We start from the raw sequence: 16,371 nt of genomic DNA, 5'->3' as shown, positions 1-16,371 counted from the left end.
GCGGTCCCTTCTGTGTGCATCTTTGTGCCCCCCCCCCATCGTGCGCGCACCCCTCCCGCGCGGCTGCACAGGCGGGGTTCGGGAGCTGCGCAGCGGTTCGCTCACACCACTTCGGACAGAGTGAATATTTCACGAGCCTCTTGAAAAATGCGCCCACCCTTTCCGGGGAGCGATATTTCACCGAAAAAACGGGCAGCCGAAGAGGTTCACGCCCGCACCGAGCAAAGTGGCTCGCCACGCGCGCTGGTCGTGATGTATGGCTCCGCGCCAAAGGGGTGCGCGTCGCCGGAAGAGGCCGACAACATCGCTTCCCCGGACGCGTAGGCAACAGCAGCAGCAGCCACGCCGGCGGTCGACACATCGTCGTCGCTTGCCCCAGGGAGGCACCGCAGCCTGCGAGTGCCTGTCGGCGCGTGGTGGGTCGGCGTCGTGCAATATGCATGATGGCTGCTGATAGGCCGACGCTGGAATGCACGCTGCGGCTGTGAGTGATGGCGACGCTTTGGCGGGCGTCGCTTGACGCCTCTGGCGCACTTTGAGAGCGCTGAACCACCGATGTATTTATTCCCTGTACCTAGCTGCCTTCTTGACTGCAGCCGGCGTTGCGGAGGAGATATACGCGCTGAAAGAACCACCACCTCAGTCTTTGAGGGGAAAAAAGGGGAATCGTGCTTTGGAGCGGCCAGAAAGGAAGATGGATGTCGCTGCCACGCTGATCGCGCGCCTCTAAAGTAGTTAGCAGTAACTACATCTGTCTGCTCTTACGAAAACGTATTAGTTATCGTCGCTTATTTCACATGTCCCAAGGCAATGCGTACAGTAATGTTATGCTAAAGATATATCCTGATGCTCATGCAGATTTTCAACCGGTAGGCAGGTGTTGCTAATGCTACAATCCGTTGCATTATTGCTCCTAAAAGGTCGACAATATATCATATTGAGTGGGCCACATGGCAGGTTAGCATTGAACGGCGATGAGAAAAAGAAGCTAAGCTCCCAGGTACCGGCAACACGACCAATTGGGAAGAAAGAAGCGGAGCTTGCTATACGCTTGTCGGGCGCGACAGGGGCTCAAACGTAGCTGTGCGAGCACCCATCCATACCGTCTACTACGGAGCCTCAGGTCGAGCCACGGCTGCCAGCTCGAGATACAAAGACCTGTTTTACGCTCCGTGGAGCCCCGCGCTGTGCTCAGTGCGTTAGCAAGTGCGCCGAAAGAGAAATGCTTGTGCTTTCAGCGGTGAATGGCGCAAACAAAGTTTGAGCACTTTCCACGTTCTGCCGCAGTCTCTAATTTCATATTGTATGAATTCGAGAACGCTAATTACGCCAGACGCAAACGTTGCTTTCAGTTTAGTTAATCCCTGCATGAATGTGCTGCAAATACTGCTTCCTTGCTGCCGTACGTTTCTCAGCGACGTTTGAGGGTATGTGACGTTCCGGTCTAGTTCTCCCGTGGCCTTGGAAGTCTTGCGCTCGTTGTACATTTGTGTGCCGCTAATGCACGGGGGCTCTGTTCGGCTCCCTTCGGAGCCCTCCCCTTGTGCGGTGGGCGCATGAGCAAGAAGCGCAAACCTCTGGCCAATGGTGTTCAAGACAGGCTGCATGCCATAGCCAAGCGTTCGCCATTCCCCGCTTCTAGCCGCCAAGGGGAAGATGAGGACACTACTGTCAACTAATCATTCAAGGCGACATTCAAAACCAACATCATCTCTCCGAGGTGTCTGAATTTCAGTCGTAACTCAGCAATACACGCTTGAAAATTAAGTTCCAATATCAAATGAAGTTTGGATTTCATCTTCCCTGCTCGTCATTGACTTTCTGCCACCAAATAAATAAAAATAGTGCTTTAAAAATACATTGTAACTGCTGGATACATTGCGTCGGCGTTCAATGTTAATTTCATATAATGTAACTCTTCATATAGGAAATGAAATTGTCACTAACCATGAGGTAAGAGAGAGAGAAATATGGAGAGAATAGCGAAGGGGAAAATCAAAGGCAAGGCAGTTGGCCAGGACAACGCCAGGTTGACTGTGCCGGGAAAGGGAAGGAAAAAAAGTGAACAAATGGTTGATGGTAATAAATATTTTATTGAAATTGTTAAAGGATGGTAGGTTCCTAAGTTCCTCCGTCCAGGTTCTCACTAGAGACGTTTTTCAGAGCACCGATTAATTCTACGGGGAACAAAGCTACATGAACTCAAGACATAAAGCACAAAGGCACGACGAATACATGACAGTTAATGAACGTAGGGTTGATTGGTGCACCTCGATGTTCACAAATATACCATAGGCTGTCCCTTCGGCTGATTAGTTTCAAAGGGCACGGCAGCACTCTTGTGACTTTCTCCATGAGACTCAGACGAGAGCATGTCGCTCATTGAATTCCCACGTTTTCTACAAAAAAGAAAATGAGTTTTCAGGAAGAACACATGAGGCTAAACAGCCAAGGAGGGAGAGCATCAGAAGAGTGGAAAGATAGTGAGGTTAACCAGACGCACGTCCTGTTTGCTACCCTGCACTGGAGGACGGGGATGTAGGTTTGAAAAAAGAAAGAGCGCCTATTGCTGAGCACAATTGAAAGCGTGCACCACACCTATCGTTACCTTCTGCACACGCGGAGCGCACTGCCAGGGTCCAAAAATCTTCGTTTCTAAATATGATCTTCCGTTCAGCTCGTTTAATGCTATCCAGAAAAATTCAAGCTCGACGTCGTACCGGGGACAAATGCACAAAAGGCGTTGAATAGTTTCTTTGTTCCCCTAAGAGTCACATATACATGTGTCGCACCCATTGCATTGCAGAATGAGTAAGTTTTTGTAAATGCTAACCCCAGCCAGCGGCGGCACTACAATATTACATAAGAGCGGGAAAACTTTGCTGGCACTTGTAGCTTTAGGGATCGATCAACTGCTTGTAGATGACCGTTTGTGAGGTTAGTATAAGACGAATATGCGTGTGTCATGGCTCTAGCCACAAAATAAGGTTTCCTTGTAGCGTTGGTTGTGAATAAGGGGTTCGGAGCGATACCGGCTCCTTCATGGGCGTACCGGGCAGCCTGGTCGGCGAGGTACTCGCAATGCAGGTGTGTCCAGGCCATCATGGAAATATGATTTCATGCCCTTTATTGAGAGCTTGATGGTGGTCCTCTGTCATCTTATATATCAACTACTCGTAAGTACTGTGATATGAGGCAAATTGCAAGATCGGAAGCTCTGCCTTATAGCCACACAATATGAACCATTTGCGAGTTTTCTCTTGCAGGAAGTGTCTTACAGCAGCATGCAGGGCAGCAAGCACTGTGACAGTTGTCTCTACCATCGGGACAGTTCGAACTTGATCCTATTGTAGTTAGCGACCGACCCATCAGTATATATGAGGATTAGGTCCTCAACATTTCTCGTTAAATAATATAGCGTCATCTGCTTCAATGCTATTCTTAGATGGTTGGTCTTCTTTGTTGCCTCCGGAATATTTAGGCTTACGTTGGGCTGTTGGAAAGACCACAAGAGAAATGAAGGTCTTGCTGGTGTGTATGCTGATAGAAGACAACCGGTTGCGATCACTTCCGAAAATGTAGCTCTATGTCTTTGTTAAGGCAAGAGGGCCAAGTCGTGATAGAGAGCGCAGCAAGATGATGAATGTCTGCCCTGAGACAATCCAGGACGACCTATGTGATGATCTCTGGTAAACACGATTGTTGTAAATGTTGAAGCATATCGAGGAAGTACTAAGCACGTGGACAATGACTGGCCCTGTAAGCTCTCCAAGGAGCAAACGATTTACACGTATTGGGCAGCACTTGAAGGCTAAACTTAAAGACCCCTGAAATAGACATCTGTATAACCGAAGCATGGAACGTACTCACGTCCTCCTTGTTCTCCTACACATTAATCAGAGTTCATGGGCAATTGACGACAGTTCTTTCTTCAACCAAGCGCAATGGGGACTCCACGAAAGGTTTTCGTCGATTATTGCACACAAGAATCGATGAGACTTTTCGTAACTCATCATGTGTCCGGTAATGGAGGATGGATATGGCGTCATGGCAATAGCGTGTGAACTCAATCAACGAGCACTTTTCAGTGGATACAGTCAAGCCTTGTTTCCGAAGGTAGGCTTATGTCAGGGTTGCTGCCCTCGGCTCTCGCCCACGCATCTGAAGGTGAATGACAGCAGTAGTCCAAAAACAAATGACATCTGCATATGTCGAAAGGCAAACCGTATTTGATAACATTATAAAATATAAAAACGCCAAATAAACGCACACATACAAGCGAAGAGAACGGGACAGGGCGCATTGGATAACGTATTTGATAACACTTCATCTTGACCAGGGAGAGTCACATTGAACAATGTGCGTATTTATACTAATCCCTGAGGCACACCGCAGTGCGTGTAATGTTGAGCTGTAGGACCATCTTCTGCTTGTACAAAAGTCGATCGGCGGATTATATAGTCGCATAGCCAACTAACCGTGCGGCCGCCAATTCCGATAGCTTGTAGATAGTTGAATATGGCGTCGTGCACAATGTTGTCAACGATGCCCTTCGTCTTTTTGCGTTGTTACCCTATAGAGTATGTACCCACTAGTGAGCCCAAGCCGCCACGGGGTTGTCATATGAGTTTTTCACGTCGGGAAAGCACGCATTTGAAATGCTCTTGTGGCTTTCCTCTTGTTTAACAAACGTTGTGAGATCAACGACATTGTTAATTGAGGAATGACCCTGACGAAAGCCTACCATGGAGGAGGGTTAGACAATGTAACGCTCGAGACACTATTCCAGACGTGCAAGGCCAGTTCTTTTGTGCACTTTTCTGATGCAGCTTGCAGGAGTAATAGGGCGATATGCCATCAAGTGTAACGGAGAATTTACTGGTTTTAGCAGAGGTACCAGTTGATTGGACTTCCATTGCCGGGGAATAGTACATGCACGCCATGAGTTTTCAAAACTATTCAATGGTGCACTTCTTGCCTCCTCTCTAAGATGTGAAAGGACAGCATAGATGGTGCTGTCAGAGACTGGAGAGGATGAACGTTGTGAGGTAGCGATGCAGGGCAGCTTCGAGTTCTTCCATGGTAACGGCGCGTACATTTCTCATACCGCAGTCTCAGGGACGACACTTACATTGCTCCAAGTAGTGGCAGGCTTGCAAGCAATCCGCGCATACAAATCCTTCACCACATCAATCTTATCCCTCCATGATGGAGGGATAAAGCTGCAAAAGGGTGTTGTTGTTGTGGGAATGAACGTAGACCACGAGCGAAGAACATCAGGAATGTGAGAGTGGCTTACGAGGATCCAGTGAGTCACAGGACTTACATCGTTCATCCTCCAGTTTGTCACTGCGACGCTACACTAACCTCATCAGAGTAACTAAATGCTAGAAGCCTAGGCAGTACTGGATTTCAGAAACGCCAACCCGCAAAGCAAGGTTCAGCCTGAAATCAAAATTGTATTAAGGTAATGTATGATTATATATGAAGTCAAACAATGACGGTGCCCTCTGACTTGTTATGACACAACTCTTTGAGGCTTTCAGGCTACCCGCCTCCGATGATGGGCGGCATAGATTATTAATCCACAAAGCATATGCTTTCGAATGAGCACGATGATACGGTTTTATATAATGTACGGACCTATGCGCAGTCTGCTCCGTTTCGAAGTAAGCCGGCGTGCTAGCCCAAGCTTTGTAAATATTCTTTTTGTACAGTAAATCACCCTGCAATGTGCGCCTTGAGGTAAGCGCAAACTAGTTTTCTGGGCTAGCATACTGTACCGGTCGAGTGAAATTAGATTACATTACCAATTACTTTATTCGCAACCAAATGATTTCGAGGTATCTTACGTTAAACGTAATGACACGGCACTGCAACTACTTTCAAATTACATTTGGCTTTGGAGTAGCTCATTATTATTTCATAAATGCAGGTTTCTCGTGACGCCTGTTTCGATGCCGCAAAGTCAACATCGGCCTAGGGCTATCTCCACCACTTTAGTAGCAAACACTGTTTGAAGATTGGAAGATTTGTCGCTCTTGTCGCACAGATGAGGCAGGGCCTCGAAAAACCACATTTGAATCCTTCATTTCCCTACTATACGTCATGTGTTGGCTTTCCTCGTGTACCTCATTCAACGGCACTCGAGAAGAACGCAAGGCTCTCTCTGCTGTTCACCGCTACAACTGGCAGACAGCTGCGATTGTTCTTTTGCTCACGCATTTGGCCTTACAACAGAAACTGAATCCGCACCTGCAAGATAGTCACATTGCAAATACCGGGCATTGACCGCACAACAGCGATTATAAGTGCTTTAATAGAGTGGCTCATGGGTCGAAAATTTGACCGTCCGCGTTATGGCCCTAAAATGCAAGCGCATGCTTCAGTATTTTTTTTATCAATAATAAAAAAAGAGCTCCATTATCTGTGTCCGCGTTGAACGGGCACACTTCTAAAAATTCAGTGTGGTCACAAAAGCGTGTGCATGTGGTTTTCCCGGTTTTGTTCTTTGCCGAGCAATGTACACGCGTCCTATATGACATTTTTAACAGTATAAGTACGCCTTCGAGAGCTGGAAATAAATCTGTCAGTGAAAGATATAGCGCTGTGTGTTTCTCTAATTTGCCTTTCCGTGTCCCTCTCATTCTACCTGCGCTACTAGAAAGTAGAAGGCACCATATACTGTATACAAGCCCTTGTAGCTACCCTCGTCACTGAAAGCGTTAAAATAAAAAAAAAACATCATTCAATGAACCTGCGTATGAGCCGTAATGGTCTTCATAAACTTGGTCACAACCGTTGTAACGTGCCAGTAACCACGCAGAACCAGTGACGATGTCTACGCGACCGAAAAAGATAACAAGAGAAAAACAAGTAAAAAGAAAACAAGTAATAGGAAGTAAGAACGCATTCGAATGCGAATGTCAAATAACTTAATTAGCGTCGCGTGAGCGCGCGGGCGTTCGCCTTCATCCTCTGTCTCGTATGCTAAAGTGGCTGTCAACTTTTTCTCTATCCCCCCTTCTCTCCCTCGTACTTTTTTGCAGCCCAGAGCTTCAGTGCCCTTTTTATGATGCTGTCATCTCGCCTGCGCCGATTTCTATCGTGTTTTATTTCTTTCATTCTTCTTTTTTGGTGGCTTTCTTTTTCTATGAAAGTTAGCAACATTTTCCGTAGAAGTAAGTATGCTACAAATCTTCTTTAAAGAACCTTGCCACTTGATGCCTCTAGCGGTAATTTCATTTGACGAAACGGAACATTCTGCTCCTTGAGCCTAGTAGCTGGATCGGCTGCAAGATTTGTACTGACAAGTTGACGCTCCTTGTCAATAGGACAAGCTGTGGACGCTTGAAATCTGTCTTCAATGTCATGGCTCAAGGAAACAATGTTTAGCTAAGTTTCTCTTCGGGTTACACGCGAGGGCTTTTAGCGAGTCTGTCTCATCATCCGTCTTAAACCGTCACTTCGCTTCTTGATGACATCGGATAACTAAGCGACACATTCCAGACTTGTCGCGCGTTTCGACATGTCTAAGCACATCGTTTTTATTTCTCTTGTCTCTGTCCTCCGTCTACCATCACTCAATGCCTTTAGCCCCTTACACCGATAAAGGGTGCACCAACCGGTCATTGCGTTGGCCAACCTCCCTGTCTTTCTCTCTCCCTTTTCTCTCCTGTCCTAAGCGAATAAAAATAATAGGAATTAGTCCAGTGACTACGCCGAATTTTTCCCATTCGATTTGCTATAGGTATGTCCACTCTCGTTGCTCGGCATCCGTATATACTGTCTTTGTTTGTTATCTTTGGCACTGGTCAGCAAAAATGAAATTAAATTCTGGGGTTTTATGTGGCAAAACCACGATTTAATTATGAGTCACCACGGCGTGTGCTGGTCAGCAACCAAGGGCGGGACAATGGAACTAGATTCATGTTCTTTCAATTCCCATGCTTCGTCAGCATTCCAAGCGGCTCTTCGCCTACGTTGTCACCAGGGGTGGCTGGTCGTGAGCAGTGGATGATCAGAAATGAACTTAATCGACCAAGAAGAATTGTATTATACCCGCCCTTCATTGTTACAGGCGCTTTCTGCAGGAATATTGGATGCTGAGCCTTCTGATTCAATTTAGGCTTCTGAAAGTAGCCAGCCTAGACAACCTATCACAATGACCGATCATGAATGGCAATTTATGTAACGAATTTATGTAACGTGATTCACAATCACAACGGTTTTATTCGCACTGACCCTGCTTCCTAGAGTTAGAGTGCTGCTGCTGCTGCTGCTGCTGTTGTTGTTGTTGTTGTCGTCGTCGTCGTCGTCGTCGTCGTTGTTGTTGTTGTTGTTGTTGTTGTTGTTGTTGTTGTAGGCGCGCGTGCATGCGCGTGTGTTTTTCCGTGTGCGCACGAGCAGGATGACACATGTGCTCACACATATGTTTGACGTCTGATAAACTGAACGGAACGGACTCAAGTGAACGGACACAACAATCGTATTATAGCACGTCAAAGTGCTAGCAAGCACATTGTTTTTTGTTTCCGCAGTTGTTATTTTCGTTCAGCTTCGTATACCACGTAGTGCCAAGCACCTCTATAGGTTATCACGGCGATAAATTTCACGTCACATACTTTTCTCTCTTTTAGACCTGGCCCTCTGACAAGGAATTGATGGAACACCACGGACGCAAGTGAAATTCACTCGCGAAGAGTATGATATTTAAACCAGCATTATATAGTAAAAGAGGACGCCTAAATACGTACGTTTACGTAGAGGTTATTCTGACAGCTTTTTAGTGCGTATTTTAATATATTACAGTATCATTTAATGATTATAGACTTCATTATTATAGAGCGAGAGCCTGAAATGAATTTTTAAGAATTAGGCTTCAGTGCTCTTCTGTGCGGATGGCTGCGTGAACTACGATTCTGAACGGCAAGCCCGAACGAAAGGTCAAAACACGGAAAGTATCAAGCAAGATCCTCCCCCCTGCTGAGCAACTGATTTAGCTGGACTACCTCCGAGCGTGTCACTCGAGTCTATTCGTTGGAAGCCAACCTATAAGCGTTGATTTACCGACCATGCTAAAAGGACCTTAAATACTCGAAAACAGAGAAAAGGACACGCGATGGGAGCAGACGTCAGATTATTTCTGTCACCTGCCAACACTAATTCTGCGTGGTCTGGGCAGTACGCCAACTCCCTGCTACGCATTCAGTTTTGGCGACTATCGAAAATCACCACCGAATCCTGTTCATTACGACAACAATGCCATAAAAATGCTATCTACACTGACTATTATACGCAAAAACTACAATTATTAGGACACCAAATAATCGTAGGCTAGTTTCTGACTGGGTATTCCCCAGAAATACCCCAACAAATAATCTCAATACAAGCAGCCTACACAGAGCTGTGCACATGATGCTGCCCGACCTGTTACAAAGTACTGAAAAATTTATCTGATGCTTTCCCCCAGGTACCGTTTTTTATTCCTGATGATGCCAGGAAACCGAGCCTGATGCCACGAACGTTCAGAAATCTAATCGGGAGAGCGCACAATGTTCCCGCGCACCTTGTGTGATATACCGTAGCGCCGAGGAGCTTCTTGTATAATGCAGGAGAATCCAACGCAAAGGCACAAGTGCGCGATTGGGCACATGCTTTTAAGTTCATGAACTTGATTTGCGCCACCTGTCCAAGCTTTCACGGCTGCGCTATAAGAAGATACAGCCCCATCAGCATACCTCCTGTTTGAAACTGCACCAAATATATATATTAAACTCATATAAATATTCGTGACATCATTTTATTATTCGACTGTTCAGATTGGTAACCTCTATATATGCAGTATGTTGCGCAGTTGTTTGCGTAATAAACGAAGCTACGGTGGTAATTAACTTTTCAATAACTGATGTTAAGCGGCTAAAGCAAATGAACAGTTTGGTGCCAGTCTTCGAGATTATTTAGATGTGCGAAGTACTTTTTATTAAACATGCTTCTGTAATAGCCACGTGAACAAATATTTTGCAAATAAATTCTTTGAAAGCATAAGTGATGCAGAAAAAGAACGTCTGTAAGGGCGTTCTAATGATATGGCCCCGTGAGTATGTTCCTTGCAGCCAGCCCACTTTCGATTTTTATTCATGTCGTTGCTTCGAAGGCAATCAGCTTGAAGCTTTAATGTCAATATAGCAGCGAACGTGTGCTGTCGAAAGCTTGCTTGGCCGCAGAAGGGATGCACGACGCAAGGACAGTGCATATTTAGCATGTCATTGCCCTCAAGACATTAGAGAGTTTTAGTTTAGGGGACGCAAGCGGCTTGCGTACGCAAGAACTAGGGGCGACGGTACTACGCATGCGCAGACTGTCCTGCGCATGCGCAGTGCAGTGGCCCCTAGTTCTTGCGTACGCAAGCCGCTTGCGTCCCCTAATCTAAAGCTCTCTATTGTGCTGCCGCCGAGGCAAGAAAGATAACTAAGGCGAACCGCTAAGCAGCTTCTCGCGGGGCCGGGGCAATGGTGATGGTGCCATCAAGACTAAATTGAAGGCACCAATGTTGACGTCACAGGCGCGTTTACAACGGAGCTGTATACTTCTGTCCCACACTGCATTTGTCGAATCCGTGGGCAAAAATTTATATTCTCGGAATAAGAGACAGAAAGCTGCAAGAAAAGCTAGTCTCTGAAAATGCTTCATTTGCAAAGACTGTAGAAATGTGCCGCTCGCGAGAACATGGCAAGGAACAGAGCGAAAAAATAGAGGCACGCCCCAAAAGCCATTACGCTGCTGAGATGAACGCACTATCTGAGGCAAAAGGTCGGCGTTGCACAAAGTGCGCAAAGGTTCATCAGACTGGCCATGTCTGCCCCGCAAAATGTTGCACATGCAGAAAATGCGGCGGAATGAATCACTTCGCCATATCCTGCAAGAAGATGCCCAAAATATTTCACCCGAAAGAGAAACAGTTAGCATCTATTAAAATACAAGACGGCGAAACGCTAGGCGATTTCTGGTTCGAAACAGTATCGCATGCCCGTGGGAAAGACTATCGCTGGACGGCTACCATTCAGATAGAAGGAAAACCAGTTTTTTGCAAGCTGGACACAGGCGCAACCTGCTCAATTATCGCGCGCAGCCAGTTGCAGAAAATAACCAACAAGCAGCCACACGACTGTAACGTAATTTTAACCACGTTCTTTGGCTTCCAGAAGAAAGCAACGAAACAGGTCCGTATCGAAGTTCCAACGAGAGGAAGCTAGATTCAGACATACTTATTTGTTGTAGAAGACGAAGTTGCCGGGACCTTGAGTGGCGCAGTTGCTGAAAAGAGTCTTACTCCAAAGAGTCTCTTCTGTCCAGCAACTAGAGCTTTACGATGCTGCAAAGCCTTACGAAGACGTGTTCGAGGGCCTAGGTCAATTGGGGGGTACGGTTTACCACCTGAAGCTAAAGCCTGGTTCCCAGGGAGCGGTGAAACCAGCGCGGCGGATTCCAATAGCATTGCAAAGCAAGGTGAAAGCAGAGCTGGACCGCATGGAGGCATCGGGAGTGATCGCGCAAGTGACAGAGCCGACGGAGTGTGCCAGCAACATGGTCATCGTCACTAAAGGAGAGAAGGTACGAATTTGCCTAGACCTTTCTTAGCTCAACAAGGCACTGCGTCGCGAGCACTATCCAATGCCAACATTGGAAGACATAGCACCTTCGATCAGTGGCGCGCAGTGCTCTACAACTTTGGACGCAGCCTCCGGTTTCTGGCAAATAAAGCTAGATGAAGAAAGCTCCAAAATCTGCACAATCAGCACTCCCTGTGGCCGTTACAGGTTTTTACGCATGTCGTTTGGAATCTCGTCCCCACCGGAAATACTTCAGCGTGCCATGCACCGGGTACTAGAAGGCCTCAAAGGCGCAGTGGTTGTCATGAACGATATTCTAGTGTGGGGCAGAACGAAAAGCGAGCATGACATCAACCTTGTAAATGTCCTGCGACGATGCCAAGAGTGCAACCTGCAATTGAACAGAAAGAAATGCCGTTTTTTACAGGAATCTGTCCGGTACCTAAGACACGTTCTGACACGTCACGGGCTGAGTTTGGATCCACAGCGGCTAGAAGACATCTTGCAAGTCCAGACGCCAAGCAACCAGGAGGAGCTGCAGACGTTCCTGGGCATGGTAAATTTTGTCTCTCGCTTTATTCCGAATATGTCAAACCTAATAGCAACACTTCGAGAACTACTAAAGAAGGATGTCGCGTGGGTTTGGGAAGACCGCCAAGAAGCAAGCTTCAAGGCTCTACAGGAAGCGCTTGCCACAGCTTCTGTATTAAGCTACTACCAGAAGGGCAAACCGATCAGGCTATCGGTAGACGCCAGGCAGAACGGAATTGGCGCAGTAATTATACAGGATGGGCATCCACTAGCGTACTCTTCACGTTCGCTGACAGAAACGCAGCAAAGGTATGCCCAGATTGAAAAAGAGATGCTGGCAATCGTTCACGGCTGTGAAAGATTTCGTGACTATCTTTTCGGACAGCGTGAAGTTGTAGTCGAATCGGATCATAAGGCACTAGAAATATTTAAGAAGCCGTTATGCCAATGCCCTCTACGACTTCAGCGCATGCGCCTCAGCTTACAAAGGTACCCGATAGTCGTCAAATACACACCTGGAAAGCAGCTGTTTGTCGCTGACGCTTTATCGCGATTCCCGAGCGAAGCGCTGCTGAAAGAACAGTGCCTGCATTACTATGTGAATACCGTTGCTTGTCTTCAGGTTTCAGACAGTCGGCTGAACCAAGTTCTCCAAGAGACCGACGAGGACCCAGTGATGGTGCAACTTCGACAGTATGCTAGCACGCTGTGGCCTGACAGCAAAGCTGATATCAGTGGCGAACTACGTTGCTACTGGAGCTTCCGTGACGAGCTACATACGCAAGACGGTCTCGTGTTCCGGAGCAACCGCCTCATCATTCCTGTCAAGATGCGCATAGAAGTACTCGCCTGCCTTCATGCCGCGCGTGGAGGAGCAGACAAGATGAAGGCACGTGCCCCCACTGTGCTCTTTTGGCCTTCTATAAACAGTGATACAGAAGAAGTTGCCTGACGCTGCGAGACCTGCCAGAAACACAAGCCACGAAATCGACGCTTGCCAATGGTGAATCATTAAATTCCAAGACTACCTTGGGAAGTTGTAGGAGCCGACATTTGCTATCACAAAGGCATACAGTACTTTGTGGTTGTTGACTTTTATTCTTTCTTTTTCGAACTAAGGCCCGTGCAGACAACAGCCGACAAGGTGATTGCTGCTTGCGCCGACATATATGCCACACATGGCTTCCCGCAGCGAATATGCAAAGACAATGGGCCGCCATTCTGCAGCCAGAACTTCCGTGAATTTGTCAATATGATTGGCTTGCACCACATCCGTTTCAGTCCTTATTACCCCCGATCAAACGGAATGGCTGAACGTGCTGTTCAAGAAGCCAAAAAACTACTGGAGAGGTATCGGTACGGTACAGTGGATTTTTGTGCTGTATTGCTTGAGTGGAGAAATATGCCTCGCGATCCCTTCTTGGGGTCTCCGATGGAGAGACTTATGGGCCGACAGGCGAGGACGCTGCTACCAGTCACATAAAGCCACCTGCGACCGCAAACCATACCCCCTCAAGACGTGCAACGGCGACTCCACGACATCAGGAGTAAACAACGTTTCTTCTAAAACCGAGGCACAAGGCCATTCCGGAAGATGAGCCAAGAGTGTGCTTATACACTCATGAAGGGTCCGCAATCAGGCTAGTTGAAAAAATCAAGGTTCTTGGGTATCACATAGACGGAAACAATACTAACTATAGAACAATACAACATATCTCGATTAAAACAGATGAAGTCATTAGGTTACTAAGGAGCATTACCAATAGACACAGAAGCTTAGGAAGAAGACAGCGCTTTGAGGCTAATACACACCTTTGCTCTCTGTCACTTCACTTATGTGGCTGGATTATTCAAATGGAAGCAGGCAGAACTTAACAAACTTCATGTGATGCTCAGGAAGCTCGTTAAAGTAGCCCTAGGGATACCCAGTAAAGCTGCAACCGACAAACTCGTGAAACTAGGGGTGCACAACACAATGGAAGAAATCGCGGAGGCCCAACAGCTAGCACAACACGAAAGATTGACAAAGTCACGAGCTGGCAGGAACATATTACCGGCAATAGGTGCAGAACTGAATACATCAGGGAGCCCAATAGAGGCTGCAGTAGAATTAAGGACTGAAGTTAGGAACAAGATAGAACCAACCCTCTCCCCAGAAACATGCATCCAGAATATAATGTCGAAAGGAGAAAGGCAAGAGCTAAAGCACTCTTGCAGGAAATAGAGCAGCAGAACCAAGTGGCAGCTATAGTTATTGCTGCCTGGGTGAAAGGTAATGATGCATATACGGTCATTGTATCAAATTATCAAGGGAAGGTGCAAGACGCTCTCAGTATTTTTACCAAGGACCCCATGGTGGTGGAACAAGCGGCAATTGCTCTAGCCATCAGGAGTAATAAGTGGGCCTGCATTTACAGTGATTAGAAATCCGCTGTAAAGTGTTTTGATAAAGGCTACGTAGCTGGAGTTGCAGCTAAACTTTTTGAAAACATTGGGATTACGAGAACTGAAATCCGATGGTTTCCTGCGCATATGGGGAAAGTGGACGAGAGTCGGGTAAACCTCTATGAGGTTGTTCATGACTTGGCACGAGGACTTGCTAACCGTGACAGTCCCAACCGAGCCGTTCACCATCAAGCCACGGAATCTAGAGGTCATTTAATAACATGCAATGACGTTACCAAACATTACTATTTAGGACGCAGACAATTCCCATTGCCACATTCAAAACTGAACAGGGCTCAGACAGTCTCACTGCGCTTATTGCAAACGGGTACATATCCCACACCGTACACCATTAATAAAACATATCCAGAGAGGGAGATTAAGATGGACTGCAACGATTGTAATGGCATCATTGGAATCAGACATATGCTGCCGGGGTGTCCCGCGACTCTCCCCAACCTCGTTGAAGAATGGACACAGTGGGAGAAAAGGATTCAAAGCCCATTGTTTCAGGACCAACTAAGGGCAGTCCAGAGGGCCCATGATCTCGCTGAAAGGCTTGGCCTGACAGTGCCAACGTGGGAGCGGCCCGCCTTGACTTAAGAAGTCGAGCCTCCGGACCTCATCACAATAAATGTTTTCACGCACACATACAAGGCCTCTACCAGAGCTTCCTGGTGGCTGTACAGCGGACACTTTCTAATAGTAATGAGGTCGACTTTTAAGCAATGAAACTGGCATGCAAATATTTGAGCACTATCCATTCGGCGGCCGTTTGAGAGTGATACTTCCAGTCTGTGAGATGGATCGCTAAGGACCGCGAATGGCGTCACTTAAATTCTGGCAGAGGAATTCATTTATAACAGAAGCGGCGTTGGCACAGCTCCATCCTGTGCATGAAAAGCTACAAAGGACGTTAAGCTATTTCTACTTGTTTTGACACAACAAATGGACTTGCGCCAGTTGCTTCCCAAGAATTAGCAATAATTTCCAAGGATCAGCCCTGCTCAATCTGAGCATTTATCCCTAGATAAGTATAGGAATATCAGGCACTGTTTAAGCATGAAGAGATGATTTGCGAATCTACGGGTGCCCCATGCGACATTTTCGCGCATTTTTACCACGACAGGTATATAATATGTTTTCATATTATATGTAGCTTTTGACAGCGTAATTTGCGTCCTCTTCTTGAACATTACTTTCATATTAGGTCACGAATACTGTAACAGATACGCTGGCGTGCCCAAAAGTGATTAGATTTTTTTGTGTTTAATGAAGCGGAAAGAGAGTTAATACCGACTAGTGTCACTATAGGCGCGCGTTCTATGCTATCGTCTCCATCACTAGGACAAACAGGGTCCTTGTGTGAAGTTTCGTGTGCTCACTGCATAGTCTTGTCTTTAGCCTCTATCGCATCAGCACCACGGCCGACAAGCTTGACAACCGGCCCCTTACTAAAAACAGAATTCTCGCATCCTGGTATCGAACGACGTCAGCCCGAATAGCTGTAATTAGCGTTACTGATTTTTTAAAGTATGGGACTGATTGAAAATGTATGTATATATATATATATAGTCGCTGTCAGATGGATTCACTGAGTCCATGCGGACAGACTTTCTCCATATTTTCTTTTTTTTTTCTCTCCTCATATTTTCTGTCGTTACACCATCCCCCAGTGCAGAGTAGCCACCCGGACAGTTTATCTGGATAACCTCTCAGCTCTTCACCTCTTGTTTCCTCTCTCTGTCGCTATCTGCATCGATCTTGCTATTACCGACGTCAA

General features: G+C 46.6%; 1 protein-coding gene across 2 annotated transcripts in view; it reads left to right on the top strand.

The window, feature by feature from the left end:
• The first annotated feature begins 330 nt into the window (after positions 1-330).
• Positions 331-16,371, top strand: part of LOC129380986 (uncharacterized) — a 46,855-nt gene continuing 30,814 nt past the window's right edge. Inside the window, exons 1-2 of one of the 2 annotated variants that reach the window (XM_055063359.1) lie at positions 11,300-11,613; positions 12,040-12,168. In XM_055063359.1, the coding sequence (XP_054919334.1) occupies positions 11,530-11,613; positions 12,040-12,168 (213 nt within the window). In that variant the 5' untranslated portion in view covers positions 11,300-11,529. Of the gene's footprint in view, positions 485-11,299; positions 11,614-12,039; positions 12,169-16,371 lie in introns of those variants that run through there. The other variant, XR_008609216.2, reaches the window with a different exon arrangement.

The sequence above is a fragment of the Dermacentor andersoni genome, chromosome 1, assembly GCF_023375885.2.
Source record: "Dermacentor andersoni chromosome 1, qqDerAnde1_hic_scaffold, whole genome shotgun sequence".
NCBI classification, from domain to species: Eukaryota; Metazoa; Arthropoda; class Arachnida; order Ixodida; family Ixodidae; genus Dermacentor; species Dermacentor andersoni.
Note: the sequence above shows the minus strand (reverse complement) of the source record. Positions and strands in the feature narration are given on the sequence as shown.